At 44.2% G+C, this 17,842-nt stretch overlaps 1 protein-coding gene across 2 annotated transcripts in view; it reads left to right on the forward strand.

Moving 5' to 3' along the window:
• RIN2 (Ras and Rab interactor 2) overlaps positions 1–17,842 on the forward strand; it is a gene marked incomplete at both ends in the record, with an annotated part of 107,323 nt that overhangs the window by 71,649 nt on the left and 17,832 nt on the right. For both annotated transcript variants that reach the window (XM_084247268.1, XM_084247269.1), the window contains 2 exons: positions 6,158–6,249; positions 9,028–10,173. In XM_084247268.1, the coding sequence (XP_084103394.1) occupies positions 6,158–6,249; positions 9,028–10,173 (1,238 nt within the window). The remainder of the gene's footprint in view (positions 1–6,157; positions 6,250–9,027; positions 10,174–17,842) is intronic.

A 17,842-nucleotide genomic window follows, 5' to 3' on the forward strand; every position in this document is an offset into this window, starting at 1 on the left:
AGTCCTGAAAGGTACATAAGTAAAATAATTTTTTATCTATCAATAAAATGACCATCAAGTTTCATGTGCCATGTTTAAGATCAAAACAACTGTCATGGCCTCGAAAATGTAAATTCACATGAACATGACTGTGTCTTCACGTTTCCCCATTCACCTAGGCCCGTCAATCAAGGACATTCACATGCATACACACATTCACATATGTGCACACACATATCCATGTATATGCACACATGCACATACAGAAAAACACCCATAATATGAACCTGTAACACTTAGAAATCCTTGATATTTTTGAAGATTCGCCAAAGGATGCGATTCATTTTAGAAATGAGAGTTCCTTCAATCTGTTCATGAAGTCTGCATCACTGTCTGCAGGCCCACTGGCCACTGATGCCCTTTTCATAACTGAAGAGATCTTTTTAGTCTCTGTGATATTAAGCTCAAAATCATGATCTTAACAAGTGTCAGGAAGGTGTGAGTTGTAGAAGGCTTTCTTTTTTAATTTTTGTCTGTGCTTTCTAGACATAACAGGCTTTCAAATCAAGAGTTCTGTTTGTGATCAAGAATTGCAAGTCTTTATCTGCAGAACTTGTCATTGCCTTCTCTCAGGCTGCAGGGCCCTGGTGGCTGCCTTTGCTTTTCTGTCTGTTGCAGCTGACAGAGCAGAGACACAGACATGATAGACCAGGGCTGTTTTCAAAGATCACGTCTCACGGTGTCACACTTAGGCTGAGGAGATTATTTGGACTTGCGTTACATTGTTTTAATTAAAGAATCAAGTTATTTCTCAAAAACCGAGTAAGACATTCATAGCTCCTATTGGAGTAGACCCTTCTGGGGTCAGGCACCAAGTTATTCATTCTTGGAGGTCACCTGATCAGTCGAAACCATACGATCGATGACCTGAGGGAGGAGAGCACTTCCAGGGGAAACCCAGCACTACTTACCAGCAGGAAGAAACTGAGGGCTTCACCTGAAACTGGACCAGCACCCTGTGAGCTCACCCCAGGGGATGCCACCTGCCTGGAACTGGCAGTTCCCTTGGCCTGTGTGAAGAAATCCACTACCCAGGGAGAGGAGGCAGGTGCAGAAATCCCCAACTGTTCCCAGCAGCTACACCTGGTCTGATTTGCAGCCAGCCAGTCCCTAGGAGTGAATTGCAACGCTAACATGTTGGTCAGAGGTGAAGTTGACCCCTGTTGACTCTTCGGAGTTTGCCTGTTAGTGATTGTGCTATTATTGTGAAAGATTTCTACATTCATAAACAGCATTTGGCAAAGCTCACAAAAGATACCATCTCTCCTCTCAGTCTTCATAATAGACTGGAACCTGCTGTCCAGAGCTGTTTGATGATTGAAGAAGATAAAGTACATAAAACTCTTTAGTAAACTATAGAGCATGATACCGATTGAGGATGCTTATAGGAAAATCCCAACGTTAACTTTTATGATTTGGGAGACCTGAGATTCATTTCCCTATTTTTTTTTCCAAAATGCAAAGTTTCTTGATGTTTTTGTTTCTTCTTTTACATCATATGTCACTAGTTTACTGAAAGTTTTATTGTTAATTATCAGTCATCATTTGACCGAGCCTTACCAAAATATTTTTGGAATATTTTGGTTGATTCTTAGTACATATCAATACATATAGTCAGATAGAGAAAGTGATTGGATTGTCAGCTCTGATGTACACATAGAATGCATGTGCACAAATACATTGGACTAGTGAATCTGGCTCAATTAACATATCATTTTCCATATCAGAAAAGCACACTGAAAAGTATAGTTGAGAATACAAATAGTGATAAGAACATTGGCCACCCACGCCATCGGGCCTAATCAATGAGCCCCGCCTTTCAAACTTTAATGTGTATGAGAGTCACCTATCTTCTTGCTAGAATGCAGATTCCAATTCAGTGGGTCTGGGCTGGTGCCTAACAGCCTGCATTTCTGTAAACAGGACAGGACACAGTGCAGGTTTTCTGATCCCATGCAGACCGGGTAAAGGAGGAGTCAGAGTCCTTAGTGGGTTTTTGCAGGTCTTTTATTGGGGTTCACCAGGCATATGGCAGGCAGGGGTGCTGGCTGGGTGGCTGGGAGACTGGTAGGCCTGCCAGCCTCCAGCAAGTCTTTACTCTATCTGAGCTCTCTGGCGTTCGTTCTGCTGCTTCTCGGCTTCTCTTTCGGCTTCTGCTTCGGCTTCTGCTGCTGCTGCTGGCGTCCCCGTGACGCCGCCCTTAAAAAGCACAGTCTTAGCTCAGCTGAATCCCATCTACCTATGCCCACACCCTATTCCAGGTGCCCGCCATCAGGCATGCATTCAGGACAAGGATCCATCATCTATCCTGATGGCGGAAGGGCAGAAAAGCCTGATATTTTCTTTACCCTACAATTTCCAACAAACTCCCAGTTGCTCTGGCCAATATTGCTGGTCTTCTGATCATACTGTGAATCATGAGAGGCTAGAGGAAATGTTTATAATTTCAGGGAGTGTAAAGGCAGGACAGGCCACAGTGCAGGTTTTCTGATCCCATGCAGACCGGGTAAAGGAGGAGTCAGAGTCCTCAGTGGTTTTGCAGGTCTTTTATTGGGGTTCACCAGGCATATGGCAGGCAGGGGTGCTGGCTGGGGGGCTGGGAGGATGGCAGGCCTGCCAGCCCCGAGCAAGTCTTCACTCTGTCTGCGCTCTCTGGAGTTCGTTCTGCTGCTTCTCTGCTTCTCTTTCGGCTTCAGCTTCGGCTTCTACTGCTGCTGCTGGCGTCCCCGTGAAGCCGCCCTTAAAAGCAGTCTTAGCCCAGCTGAATCCCATCTACCTATGCCCACACCCTATTCCAGGTGCCCGCCATCAGGCATGCATTCAGGACAAGGATCCATCATCTATCCTGATGGCAGAAGGGCAGAAAAGCCTGACATTTTCTTTACCCTACAGGGAGTTTTTATATCTGTCCTAGACAGTATACAACCAGTATTTCTAATTTTCGTAGCAATCCTAAAATGAGAACTCACTGGCTGAAGAGACTATGAGGCTTGTCCATAATCATATAAGAAGCATATATGGGATTTGAACCTAGGTCTTTCTTGATGCCAAATCCTATACTGTCCGACTATACTAGACAATTCCACAGACTTTGGTGTCCAATATGCCTGGTTCTTGTTATCCCTTTGTAGAGGCAGGAGAACACAGTAAGTTCTCTATGATCCGAGCAGATGGGGCAAAGGAGGCGTCCTGGAGCCCTCAGTTGCTTTTTCAGCCTTTTATTGGGATTTACCAGGTACACGGCAGGCAGGGGTACCACAAGGCCAGGAGGCTGGCAGGCCTCCCAGTCCCCAGCGAATCTTTACTCTATCTGGGCTCTCCAGCGTTCTCTCGTGGCCTCGCTCTCTTGTTCGGGGCTCTTTTGCTGTTTCGTTCCGCTGTTCCGTTGGCGTCCTCGTGACGCCACCCTTATAAGCCCAGTCTCAGCCCAGGTGAATCCCATCTATCTATGCCTACATCCTATTCCAGGTGCCCGCCATCAGGCATGCATTCAGGACCGCAGGGATCAATCATCAGTCCTAATGGCGGGAGGGCAGAAAAGCCTGATACTTTACCCTACACCTTTCCTCCCACATTAGCTCTGTAAGTGGGTACGGGTGACCTCCCCATCTGTGTTGTCTTATGCTTCTGATCTGTGAAATGAGGAACCTATGTAGGCCCTACTTAAGTTCTTGGTGCTGTGCTATAGCAGATCTCAGTATTAGTTGCCTTCCTTTTAAAAACATAACAGCACAAGTTTGAAAAATAAATCTAGACTGTGAATGTACTGAAACTCTTGGGTGAACATTGATTCCTAAGATGACGGCTTAATTTTGCGTTACACAGGGTTTAGAATCAGAGCCCCTTTCTTTAACAGAATGTAGGTGAGAAGGAAGTGTGTGTGTTTGTGTGAGGAGATGCTGCATTGCATCCTTGGCTGACACAACAAGAGAGGACTCGTGCACAACTTCTAATTTTCTAGTAGATCAAAGTCTAAAACTAGCCATTAAGGCAAGACAGGTGTGGTTTCCTGTCGTATGTGTCATTAAGAAAAACTCAAACCAGCTGTGTGATGTTTAGGCTCCAGGTACAGCTTCGGGCACGGTAAAGCTTAAAATAAACATAGTTGGTTTGGTGGTGGGGGTGGGGTGTGTGTGTGTGTGTGTGTGTGTGTGTGTGTCTTTCCCCCCAACTTGTGTAAAAATGTAGATTTTAATTAAGTTGGTATGATCATACAAATATATTTGCATAATGCTTTGACTTTATAAAGTTCTGATTCCCATCCATTAATCTTCATGTAAGATTATAATTGGGGTCACTGCCTCTCTGGGGTCAGGCGGTGGCAATTACCAACACTGCCCTTCCCTACAGGTGGTGGCTCCACTTGTTTCATCTAGAATAGATCCAAGTCAGCAAACAGAGGAGTTTTTTGTGACTATTGGAGGGTAGGTGAAAGGTTATGGAAGCAGGAGGTGACTCAGACTCCTAGCAGGAGTCCTAAGATTTATATGGGCAGCCATGTCATAGCATTGTGACATCATCACATTTTATTCATGTTGTTTTCTTTTTATTGAACTTGCTAATTTGTTATTCATAATCAACAGTTTCAAAGGTTCCAAAATTCTCTAGTCATCCAGATTTAATCTGAGTCAATCTAGAATGTTACCTAATTTTACTATAAGCTACTACTCAGGGAATCTTGCGTTGACAAAATACAAGTTGAATGAATGAATAATTCTGTTTTTGAAAGATCAGTCCCATCACTGAGAAAATAACTCCCTTTCCTTTAAGTCACCACTATTATTGATAATTCTTTCACTTATTCCAAGCACACATTCTCCCTGTCTGTCTTAGGCAAGTTCTAAGCCCTGTGGGGAATTCACTAGTACTTAGAGCATGGTATTAACCCTTCTATATGAAACTAGCCAAGTGTTTAAGTCTGCCTTATCCCTTTCTGAGAAAGCAGTAAGTCGTGGTCCTTGCACTTTATAGTGATTTCTATGCCTTGGTACCAGCTCATCTCCATCCTATTGAGTCTGTTGCTCTGTGCTGCTTTGGTGTGTGTGTGTGTTCCTACAAATGACACCCTCCTGCTTCCTACAAATGACACCATGCTGCTTGGGGGCCAGGTCATTGCTCGAGGTCCTTTACACTTGCCATCCTACTCAAAGCATACTCCAGGAGTGGCGGCGGCATTGCCTGGAAGCTTAGTATCCAGCCCCATCCAGAATTCCTGAATCAGAGAGTAAGCAGCATGGGGCTGGAGGAGGATGGTAATTCATATGCACATTAAGAGACACACCATCTTAACACAGGAAGAAGTTTTGTCTCCAACACACAAATGATAATTCTTGGACTCTAGCTGGAAGATGTTACAAGAAAACCAATAGATATTCATTGAGAAACTGCCATAAGACAATGGAATAATAAATCATGGTGTAGGATTACACATTCCCAGCCAGAGAGTTGGAGTCCAACATTCAGATCACTTAGCAAATCAGTACATAAAATTTTATATGTGTGGTAAACCTACCAAAATAGGTCTACCAGCAGTGACTCCAGTATTGACTTTAGATATGTTTTTAGCTACCCAGTAGGGAAATTTGGTCCCCACTGCAGATGCTAAAACTATGTGGGCTTATCTTTCAGTCTGTCCCCAGTATGATAAAAGCAGTCAGAAATAGTAATCCTGGAGGGGACTCCCTGGTGGCCCAAGGGGTTAAAACACACTATGAAGCTTTCCACAGCCACTGAAGCAAGAGTTCAATCCCCAGACAGGGAGGTAACCCACATGCCACAGCAGACCTCTCTTGTATCACCTGCTGCTCCCCTCAGCAGTCAGCCTGCCCATTCTGTTCCCCACTCTGTCTCTGGTGAATCCTCTCACCACTGCCTCACCCACACACACAAACCTCTGGCCTATACCCCAGTTCTTGTATGCATAAATAAATAAATCTTTTTAAAAAATAGTAATCCTGGAGTCCTATCACCAGTAAAGATTAATTTCCTGTTGGATATGATGTGGTATCTACTTAGGATATTTTAAATACTTTAAGTTAAAACATCTCTAGGATGAAAATTAAAGCAAAGGATGGAAACAAGACCTATAATTACAAATATTCTCTTTTCTCAAAATCAGGGATGTTCTGCCATTTACCTTGAAGTTACCTTATGCCATCTTAACAGCCAAGTCTGAGGCTCAACTTGAAGAACTTGCTCAGCTGGGACTAAGTAAGTGGGCTCCCCTTCCTGGGGTCTTTCTTGAAATTAATCCATGAGCATAATTGATGTTAGGCTGGCTAATAATACATTAAAAAATGATCCGATCTCCTTGGCAAAACTCAACCTTCAGGTCCATGAGCTCCCTGAAGTACCCCTCCTAAGAATCTTTTTCCAAGTCTAACATTGAGCTATCTCTTAAAGAAAGGGGGCTGAGTTTGCCTGGGAACCCACACGTCTCCCCGGCTTCTCCCATCAATGACTGCCCAAAACATCCAAGTCCTAATTTAATCTAAACGTCTGTAATGTTTCAAGTCATTCCTTTCTGAGGCATCTTTCTGGGGAAAGACACTGCTTGACTGATAGAGAAGTCCAGCATAATGCATCTCATGTATGTGGGTTTTATTTTAGAGGAACACACTAGCATTGATGGCATGTCTGTACTTTGAGGAATTTGACAGCACAGGCATCTAGAGGAACGTCTGCCTCACTTCCCCTCTAGTTCCTTGATTCCAGTCCTTGAGTTCTGGGCCACATCCCTTACCCTGCCCTGTATCCATGCTCTGCCTAGCTGGGCGTTGCTCCCCCTTCTGTCTCTGCCAGTGTCCCTAAACTCACTACCATTTTAGTGGACATAGTTGACAATGGATCAGGGCACACAGCTCAGCCAGTATCACTTTGTCTCATTGCCCTGAGGAATCTATGTGGATTTAACTTTGGCACAAAGAATTTTCCTAGTTTGGCAGGGGGAACTCTCAAGATCTTAAGACTTCAGACTTTAGAGAGATTAACAACCAGGCTATACTATGTGAATGGAAGTTTGGGATTCTTTAAGTACAAGTACCAGGACTCCTGGAGCCTAAGAAACTATGATACCTGACCCACCAAATAAAAGTTGCTTGTGTTTCTCTTTTGGCATAATTTTCTCTTATTCTAAAGAATTTGTTTTGAATTGGTGCCATTTCCAGATGGCACCAATTCAAATCCCCTTCTAAAACTTAGATTACTTAAAAAGAACTGCTAGATGTGTCTGAGACCTGCTGCATGGGCAGTGGGGGTATAAAATTGGGGAAAAGAACCCTGCTAAAAATATCAGGGCCATTTAAATGTCCCTGCTGAAAAGTTGTACTGTATCTCGCATCTGAGTTTTATACACCGATGGGGAGAGTTTAAAATACTTCCTGAATTTAAGTATTAATTAAATAGTTTACATTCTTTTCTTATGCTAAGAGATGTTTGAAATCATGTATTTCATCCTTGTACTACATCTCTGTTTAGGTACTAAACTCTCATCAGAAATAAATGATCTGGGGCCTCCCCTGGTGGCGCAGGCGGTTGAGCGCCGCACTGTGAAGCTGTCCTCAGCCTCTGCAGCTCCGGTTCCATCCCAGCCAGCCGGCGGGGGGTCCCACCTAGCACAGCAGACCTCTCCTGTCATGCCCACTGCTCCCCTCAGCAGTGTATTTCGTCAGTCTGCCTGTTCTGTTCCCCACTCTGTCTCTGGTGAATCCTCTCACGAAAAAAAAAAAAAAGAAATGATCTGCATTCAGATTTCATTAAATTATCTGTTGAAAAAGTAGAGGCACCAGGTTTCAAATCTGCTTAAAACTTTTCCAGGAACCAAATTGAGAGTCATTTTTTAAATTTAAACTGATCATCTTAAAATGAAATCTAAAATTGAGTTTCTCCAATGCGCTAATTGGATTTTCAGTACTCAATAGCAACTGGTTGTCCTGTTGGACAGCACAGACTAGAGCAAAGGGAAGAAAAGCAGCAATAGCAGCCATACCTGCTAAGTAGAGATTCGTACAAAACATACAAGGCAAGGCGAGGACTCACAGAGTAAGCCTCTCCCCAAACCCCCATGACCTGCCATTCTTTGTCCCTGGGAAGAAACACATTTTAAGCAAATACAGAAGGCAGAGCTGGAGAGAAAATAGCCTGTTCCAAATTGAAATGACAACAGACATCTATCACCACTACTGCCTCCCTTGATTTGCGTGGAAAACTGAGACCCTTCTGTAAAAGGACATACAGGAAGTACAGATGAAATAAGCAATGTGCACTGATCCAAAAAGTGTCAAATATGTGTGGTCATGGTAAGGAGATTATAGGATGGGAAAGATGGACAACAAACCACCAAGATAAATGGTTGAACTTGCACTTAACGTTTGCCTAAGTTTGCTGTCTTTTTTTTTTTTTTTTGCTTTGCTGATGGGACCCATGAGTGTATTTTCCCTCCATTTGGGGTTTTAATGCTGAGTGTGTAAAACCCCAAGTAAATTATGCAACATCCCTTAAGCCCAGCTGCCAGTTTTGCCCATTAAAGGGAAACTTAGGAGCTCTCTTGTGGCGGGCACCCATGCAGAAGTTGATTAAAAAGCGTCCTGTTGCTTTGAGGATGGACTGCGTTTTTGAGAAGCAAGCTGGGGAGCCCCCATGGCCTCCCTAACTTGCACTATAGTGATTTGTTCTTTTTTTTCTCTCACCTGTGAAAAGACTGAGCTGATATTATGTGTTGGCCAAACCATTTCTCAAGGGCTTTAAAGGTGAAAATCCCTGGAGCCTTTCTGTGAACCCACAGCTGGGTCTGGCAGCATTTCTACCCTTTCCAGTAAGGGAATGCAGTTAAAGCAAAAAAAAAGGAGGAAAGAAAGAAAAACATCACCCAAGTGTAGCACCTCCCCCTCCAAAGACATGTGTTGTCATGCAGTGTACTTTTTAATTTGTGCAGGAATGGCCTGAGAGTACTGTATTTACATTCTTGTGTTCACTGATAATGACTTTCAGATTTTTGGAGCTCTCCAGCTGACAACAAACCCCCAAACCCTCCACCTCCCCATAGGCCTCTCTCCTCAGACGGTGTTTGTCCTGCCTCGCGTCAGCTCTGCCTTATAAATGGAGTGCATTCTATAAAAACCAGGACGCCTTCGGAGCTGGAGTGCAGCCAGACCAACGGAGCCCTGTGTTTTATTAATCCTCTTTTCTTGAAAGTGCACAGCCAAGACCTCAGTGGAGGCCTGAAACGGCCCGGCACAAGGACTCCCAACGCGAATGGCACCGAGCGGCCTCGGTCCCCCCCACCCAGGCCCCCGCCACCCGCTATTAATAGTCTGCACACAAGCCCTCAGCTGTCCAGGACTGCAACCCGGGCGAGCATGCCAGAAACAGTCAACCATAACAAACATGGGAACGTAGCTCCGCTTGGAACTAAACCAACCCCCATCCCTCCACCCCGGCTGAAGAAGCAGGCTTCTTTTCTTGAAGCGGAAGGCAGCGCGAAGACCTTGACCAGCAGGCGGCCTCTCCCCAGCCCCGGGCAGGAGACAGAAGCCGAGCCAGGCGCTGCTGGCAGCCCAGGTGGAGCCCCGCCGCAGGAAGCCCCAGGGGATTGCACAAGGGCCCAGCCTGCCGGCTCTGAATCACGGCCTCTTCCGTGGCATGGAGGCAGACAGAGGCTGAGCGACATGAGCCTTTCCACTTCCTCCTCCGACTCGCTGGAGTTCGACCGCAGCATGCCCCTGTTTGGCTACGAGGCGGACACCAACAGCAGCCTGGAGGATTACGAAGGCGAGAGTGACCAGGAGACCATGGCCCCCCCCATCAAGTCCAAGAAGAAGAGGAACAGCTCCTTCGTACTGCCCAAGCTGGTCAAGTCCCAGCTCCGCAAGATGAGCGGGGTGTTCAGCTCCTTCATGACCCCGGAGAAGCGCATGGTCAGGAGGATCGCCGAGCTGTCCCGGGACAAGTGCACCTACTTCGGCTGCCTGGTGCAGGACTATGTGAGCTTCCTGCAGGAGAACAAGGAGTGCCACGTATCCAGCACCGATATGCTGCAGACCATCCGGCAGTTCATGACCCAGGTGAAGAACTATCTGTCTCAGAGTTCAGAGCTGGACCCTCCCATCGAGTCACTGATCCCCGAGGATCAAATAGGTAAGCGTCCCTTTTGCCTTTTTACATATAGATATATGAATATGGTAACCTCATCGGACAATGCACCCTGTGTTGGTTATTTTTGGATGTTTTCCCCAGAGTTCAAAGCAGCAATGCATCCCACTATCCTGCTTGATTTGAGTGGAAACAGCTTCTTAAAGCAGACTATACCTTACACCTGGCTCAGCTGCCACAGCTTCCAGGCTTAGAAGTTTTGGAAACTGGATCAAGTTTGCCTTTTGAGAGTCTGTTTGTCTGCCTGATTTTGCACTCTGTGTGTGTGCATGTGTGTGTGTGCATGTGTGTGTGTGTGTGCCCTGTCTGTTGGGTGTCTTCTGAAAGCATCTCTGCAGGGTGTGCTTACATAGAAAGGTGGCTGTCTTGACAGGCAGTGAGGGTTTTGTTCCACTTTGGGATGTCAGCCTTTGTTGAGATACAGTGCACAGATGTGTGAAGAAGTCACTGGTGTGCCCCTGGATGCATTTCCTCAGTGAACACACCAGGGCAACAAGTGACTACTCAGTAAGTAAAATAGAAACAGCATCCAGAAGTCCTGGGGTCCCCTGGCTTGTCACCCTTCTCCTATAAGAGAAACTGCCCTGCAGTCTGCTAATCCCACATAATTTGGGAAGATGCTGAATGTTTGAAGAGGAAGAAGAAAAAAAAAAAGGAGGCGGGTGGTGGGGGGGAGAGAGAGAAGAAAGAAAAAAAACAAAAGAAAAAAAACAAGTTTATTTTGTGGCCCTTTAAAATAAATACTATAGCTTGGAGGTCACATGAAAGGTGTTTTCTCCAAAGTGAAGGGTAAATACTTTCTCTATAACCTCATTAAAGGCTGAATTGTTGTGAATAGTTACTGTGGCCAAAGAAAATGTGAATTTGGCAAGCAGTCTTTTTTTTTCCAGGGCGAGAGTGTTGAAGGGATTTTTTTTTTTTTAAATTTCAGAAGGTTGACTCTAAAAGACTAATTTCAGAGACCTCACTCGCTGGCCAGCAGGAGCCAAAGGAGTTACCAAACATTTCAGGCAGTTCTTAAAGCTCAGCCCAAATTTCTTCTTTCTGATTGGGTCTGTTTGGCAAAAGTAGTAAACAGTGTGTGGTAGAGGGTAGTCTCTCTCTCTCTCTCTCTCTCTCTCTCTCTCTCTCTCTCTCTCCTTTAAATGAGTTTCAGCAGCTCTTTGATTTTCTCACAAAAGAATCAAAGCCTTGTTTGTTTTCTTGTGGTTTGAGCCTGGTTTTATGGGGCGTGGTTAGAGAGGGGTGTTGCTGGAGAGAAGGTTTGGAAGGAATGTGCCCTTGGGATGTGCATTAGAATTTTAAAATGTTTCTAAATGCCAAATGGTAGCACTGGCCACCTTTTTCCCCATCCCACCAGAGTCCCCCTCTCAGCTGAGACCAGCTCGGACTTGATATAAACAAGAACCCCAAATCTACAAGAGAAACTTGCTCTCCCTGCCAGGGTGGGGAGAATGAGGCAGGCGCTGATGTCAAGCCTGAGCTATGTGGTGGGCAGCACTAGACGGCCCGCAGAGACAGGACGAGGACCGGCACTTTTCCTGCTCGTGTTGTGATGTTGTGGCACCAAAGTGCAGGACCCCAGGGGCCATTCTGCCAAATTTTTTGGAAGTGAAATTCAGATATGATAATTGCTCTCATTTTTTCCAAAAACATACTCTTTGCTACACAGGAAGACTGTAGCTTTTTAATTTAAAATCTAAGGTCCTAGCAAGAAGGGAGGCTGACATCTATGAAGCCGCTCATTTGAGCCAGGCAGCCTGCCCAGGTGATCTCCCTGGGTCCTGGCCTCACCCCATGAAGCAGACATCCCATGAGGAGTGGAGAAAGGCAGGGTTTTGCCAAGTGGGACCGCTGGTCCCCAACGTCGTACCAATTAGTAACTAGCAAATGCAGCAGTTGAACTTTTTTCTGTAGGAATCTAAGTCTCTGTTTTTCTAATATTTCTCTGAGCTGTTTGTGTTCATATTTTCTCATCAGAAACATGGGAAATTGGGATAGTGGGCTAATGGTTGGACAGCTCACACTAAAGCTCTCTGTAGAGGTGTGGGAGTGGCCTTCGTAAGCATTGCCACACTTTTAGTTGTTTTTTGTTTTTTAACTTTTGCATTAAAGCAGGCACTTCATCATATCTGCTGCTTCCCTGGTAAAACCATCATCCAGTTTTAAAAGTATAGTGAGGGCCTCCCCAGTGGCGCAGCGGGCTGAGTGCAGCGCTGTGAAACTGTCCACAGCCTCTGCAGTGTCAGTTTGATTCCTGGCCGGCCAGGGAGATTCCCACATGGCACAGCAGACCTCTCCTGTCTCGTCTGCTGCTCCTCTCAGCGGTTTATTTCGGTCCTTCTGCCTGTTCTGCTCCCTGTTCTGTCTCTGGTGAATTCTCTTACCCTCCTGCGCCTCTGGCCTATAACCTAGTGCTTGTATAAATAAATAAATCTTAAAAAAAAAAAATATATATATATATATATAGTGAAGTGCTGGGCTTTTGTAGTTAAGAGGAAGGTGAACCAGAGAAAAGGTTAACCTGAGAAATTCATCACAAACCTAATAGGAGGGAGAGAGGTGTCCCTAAAAATTAGATAATAATCTCCTTAAGTGTGCAAATTACTAGATGAAGACTGACAAGAAAATTAATTTAGTCTAGTTATCTATGTTTTGCATATTCCAAATGAAAGACTCACTAGTTTACTAAGGACTTAATAATGCTGTAATTTTTTTAGGCCTTGTAACCAACTCTAGGTCGGTACCTTTGTGTAAGCATTGCTCATGTTTTGCCAATTCAAAAATGGAGGCTAAGGTGCGTAGAGTAACTTGCAGTGGGTTATGTGGCTGCAAGTACAGGAGCTTGGATCAACCTCCTGTGTGCAGGTTGAGGGGCATCCTGGGATCCCAGACATGCATACTCTAAAGGGGTCCTGCTAACTGTGCATACAAAGACAAAGCATTAGTGTGAGAGAGGTTTAATAGGATTAGTATGCTTAGGGAAGAGGAAATAGGATAGGGGCCTCTCTGGTGGCGCAAGGGGTTAAGACACAACCTATGAAGCTATCCGCAGTCACTGCAGCAAGAGTTCAATCCTGGCCAGGTAGCTACCCACATGGTGCAGCAGACCCCTCCTAACTCGCCCGCTGTTCCCCTCAGCAGTATATTTCAGTCAGTCTGCCTGTTCTGCTCTCCACTCTGTCTCTGGTGAATCCTCTCACCCCCCACACCTCTGTGCTGTACCCCAGTTCTATGCATAAATAAATAAATCTTTAAAAAAAAAGAAGAGGATAAAGGATAATCGTTTCCAAAAAAAAATACCCAAAGGTACCCATCTCTTGTTGGTAAATGTCCCAACAAACAGGGTTAGCCCAAAGTGGGGCCACTGAGATCTGTTGCCACAACTTTCTGGTGTGGAACCATTGGAAAGGAGTGAGAGGGGCCAGGCAATTCTGGAATGAAAGGAGCAAAATCAAAGTACAAATCAATAAAATGGCTGCTATAAGCCTCCTCATATGTCTCTTATCTATATGTCTCTTTCAAGTGTCTCTACGTGTCTCTCCTCCATGTGTCTCCTCCATGTCCCCCCAAGTCCCTGGTGCATGTCCAAAGAGTGTAAGCAAACACCTTTCTTCTCCACATGTTTCTCCTTACCCCATCTGCCTTCTGTGTTATATCATCCAACAACTTAGTTCAGCCCCTTAGCTCCCAGTCCAAACCCAGATCTCTGTCTCTCTCTCCCTCTCTCCCTCTCCCCCCACCTCATTTATTCCCACCACATCTCACTCCCTGGGAGGATTCATTTTGAATAATGTCCTCAGAATCCCAACCCTCAAATTTGTTCCAAACAAATTGGATGTATGTATGCTTGTAAGGCTTTTTAAATAATGCCACTTGGAGTTCTCTGCTTCAGAATAATCTAGTCCTGCCTTCCTTTCTCACAACTTCTGAGGGAGATTGCTCTGAATCAGGAGAAAAATATTGAAATCTAAAGCCTAGATTTGCAGAACATCTATTATGAAATCAAGAAAGTTGGGGGATGCATTTCATTGGTTTTAACTGATGTAGAGTTAGAGTCAACATTCACATGTGAGGGGCCTCCCCGCTGGTGCAGCGGTTGAGTGCTGGGCTGCAAAGCTGCCCACAGCTTCTGCAGTACTGGTTCGATCCCCGTTGCCAGCGAGAGTCCCACATGGCACACAGACCTCTCCTGCCGCGCCCGCTGCTCCCTTCAGCAGTGTACTTCTTTGTCAGTCTGCCTGTTCTGCTCCCTGCTCTGGCTCTGGTGAATTCTCTCACCCTCCTGCACTTCTGACTGTACCCAGTGCTTGTATAAATAAAATAAATTTTTTAAAAGATTTATTTATACAAGCACTGGGTACAGTCAGAAGCACGGGAGGGTGGGAGAATTCACCAGAGACAGAGCAGGAAGCAGAACAGGCAGACTGACAAAGTACACTGCTGAGGGGAGCAGTGGGCGGCAGGAGAGGTCTGCACACCATGTGGGACCCTTACCTGGTGGCCAGGGATCGAAGCAGCGCTACAGAAGCTGCGGGCAGCTTCGCAACCCAGCGCTCAACCGCTGTGCCACTGGGGAGGCCCAATAAAATAAATTTTTAAAAAAGCATTCACATGTGAAAAGTAACCATTGAATGCATGTATATTCCCTTGTATACAGAAATAGTGCTAATCTGTCTTCTTCAGAGAGTGGTTCTTCAGTTGCATAGAGAAAAGCCAATGAAAGAAAAACAAATAGTTCTCACCCATTGACCCCTTGATCCATTGCTGTTGTCACAACCCTTTAGGTCAATATGTTTTAGGCAAGTATAGAATGATGCCGAGTCATCTCAAAAATGATAAATTGTCCTTCTATATAGTTGTATCTTGTTATGGAGAATTTACATTCTATTTAAACTACTCTTTAAAGCACATTTATCCAAAAGCCCTGCCATTTAGAGGTTCTTCAATAAGTATTGGTAGACCTACTACAGTTTGACTCTCCTATTGAATAATGAAACCAGTGAGGGTAAGACACCATGATTTCCCATGTGAGCCAGCTCTATTTATCCCACGGCCACATATCGTGTTGCATTTCTGGATAGCTATCCATCCACTCTCTCTCCCCATCCTCCATGCCAAAGTGGCACATGGAGGACAAAAAAAGTGCTTTATTAGACAGGGTGTGTCATTACTCATTATTCCAACATATGTTCCTCATTAGTAGGTTTGCAGATCTTACTACTCTTGCTTCAGTCTTTTTTAATCAATAGGAAAAATTAGTCCAAGAATTCTGGTAATGAAATTTCAAATTTGCAGAATTTATTGCGCTTTTGTGGCTAGTGCTTTGAATTTATTCAAGGAAAAGAATTTTTTATTTCTGATTTGCTATTAGTCTTGGGAAATCCCTCTATTTTCAAGAGAAACAAAGTTTCTCCAACTCCAAAAATGCTAGTAACTCCAAATTTTCTGCTTCATTCAAGCTGTTCACCACAGACTATCAACAATACAAAAAAAGCCAACTTTTTAAAAGCTGCTTTAAAAAGTCAATAGTAAAAAAACAAGACCACGTTGTTTTGTTTTCTTTAATTTATCTATACTAAAGTATGTATTTTCTCTGAAAAGTATCTTAAAAAGGCATTCCTAAACTCGGTTCCCACATATTTCAGAGAGAATGTCAATTTGCATATGTATGGTTTTTTTTAAATAGACAAATGATACTGAAATGTGGTTAGATACCAGAGACCATAGCATGAATAAGAATGAGGGTTTTCAGTGATTTCCTAAGACCTAAGCAATTATAACTACTTTGTTTCAGATTTTTTTTTTAAGTGAGTACTTAAATCTAACTTAACTTTCAATATCTAGTGTGACTTGTTTTTTATTTTTAATTCAGAGTTAGGTTTAGGGCTTAGAGTTATTATCTGTGGCTTTTTATTTAGATATGGAACCATTCTGAGAGATGTGTCTAGAAACATGAGTTTGTGCCCAGTTGGGATTAAAACCTTCTAATCTAGCCTAGTGATAGGTGGCTATAACACTGGGAAGGAGTGAAATTCCTTGTGCAATTGACAATGGTAAGGAAGAAGGAGAAAGATCAATACCTGTAGCATATAAAATGAGTGACTATATTATTTTTGAAAATTTGCTTAAATAGAAGATTCAACAGGAAGCATTTTTCCCCCCATGGGGCATCCTTTGTATAATTTTTACTCTAGGGCCTCAATGTTAAGTTAGCTCACCTGGAGCTAAGGCTTTGCCCAGAGCTCCATGCCTCCACTATACTCTCCACAAGGGGACTGTTAGCTCAATAATTCTGAGCACCCTTAACACATGAACACTGGGGAAAGCATCACAAAGTAAGTCCTGTGAAGATATATGGACTAGGGTGTTTCCTGACTGTATCTCTGAGATCCCTCCTGTCATGAGAGCAATAAGCACCTCCCAGGAAGGAAACTCCACCAGGTAATAAAAGAGGCATTCATGTAGAAATCCAAAGCATGACCCTGACCCAAGAGACCCTTGAACTGCTCTGTTGATTGAAATGGAAGTATCAGAATCTCTAGTCTGATTTCCACTACTCTGCTCTCTCCCAAAGGACACTTCTGGTGGGCTGTCTCAGTGAGGGGGACCCTGCATAGGCCAGCCCTCATCATTCAGATTATACCCACAGTCTTGCCTCTCTCCCCATCTCTCAGCAGGGACCCCAACTTACTCACTTCAGACACATTGTCCACTGTGGAGATTCTTGCTTATTGTCCAGGCCCATGTGCTTCTTTTAGAACCAGAAGTCTTCACCCACATCCTCTATCAAGTCAAGGAATGTGTATTAAAACATACTATGGTTTTTTTTTTTTCATTTTGGTGTTTTTATTTTTTTTAAATAAATTTTATTTTTATATTTCCCATATAATTGCAACCCCCTTATTTTGACGCCAATCCCTCCCCCCCCCCCCATAGAGTGTCTCTGGTTCATAGTTTTTTGTTGATTTTGATTTTCACTTTCTTATATTCATTTTCCTGGTCTCTTATTTAAGTTTTCTAGATTGTATGAGTGAGACCATCTGGTATTTTTCTTTTTCTTTCTGGCTTATTTCGCTGAGCATTATCCCTTCCAGGGCCATCCATGTTGCTGCAAATTACATGTGTTTATCTTTTTTGAATGCTGAGTAATATTCCATAGTGTATATGTACCACATACTATGTTTTTAATGGAACAGAGTGGAGGTGCCCATAATCCTCCCTACCCCTGTGTGGGGCTCTTATGGTTTCTGGAACGCTTTTATGTGTCAGTCCCTTTAATTTACTTAATGCCTTGGGAGGGCCCATTTTCATAGATGAGGAAACAAAAGCTTAATAAGGTCTAGCCAGGATGCAAGTAAGTGAAACCTATTGTCTGGTGGCCTTTTCCTGCTTCCCATGGCAGCTACCTTTTGGATTCCCCCTTTTAAATATTTATTGCCTTACATCATTGTTGACCTTTGGACAGTATTTGATTTCTCCCCTCAGGTGTAATCCCCATAGTTTTCCCACCCCCACAGCACCCGTGAACCATCACCACAGTCCCTTGTGCTCTTCTCTCCCCTGTTTTGATCCTTCTTCCCTCTTCCCTGCTGGATGCCTCAGCTCAATGGTCATCTTGTGAGTTTTGTCTTTCACCTGACCCTTTGTTTGG

Source organism: Talpa europaea (genome assembly GCF_964194135.1).
Source record: "Talpa europaea genome assembly, chromosome: 11".
Taxonomy (NCBI): Eukaryota; Metazoa; Chordata; class Mammalia; order Eulipotyphla; family Talpidae; genus Talpa; species Talpa europaea.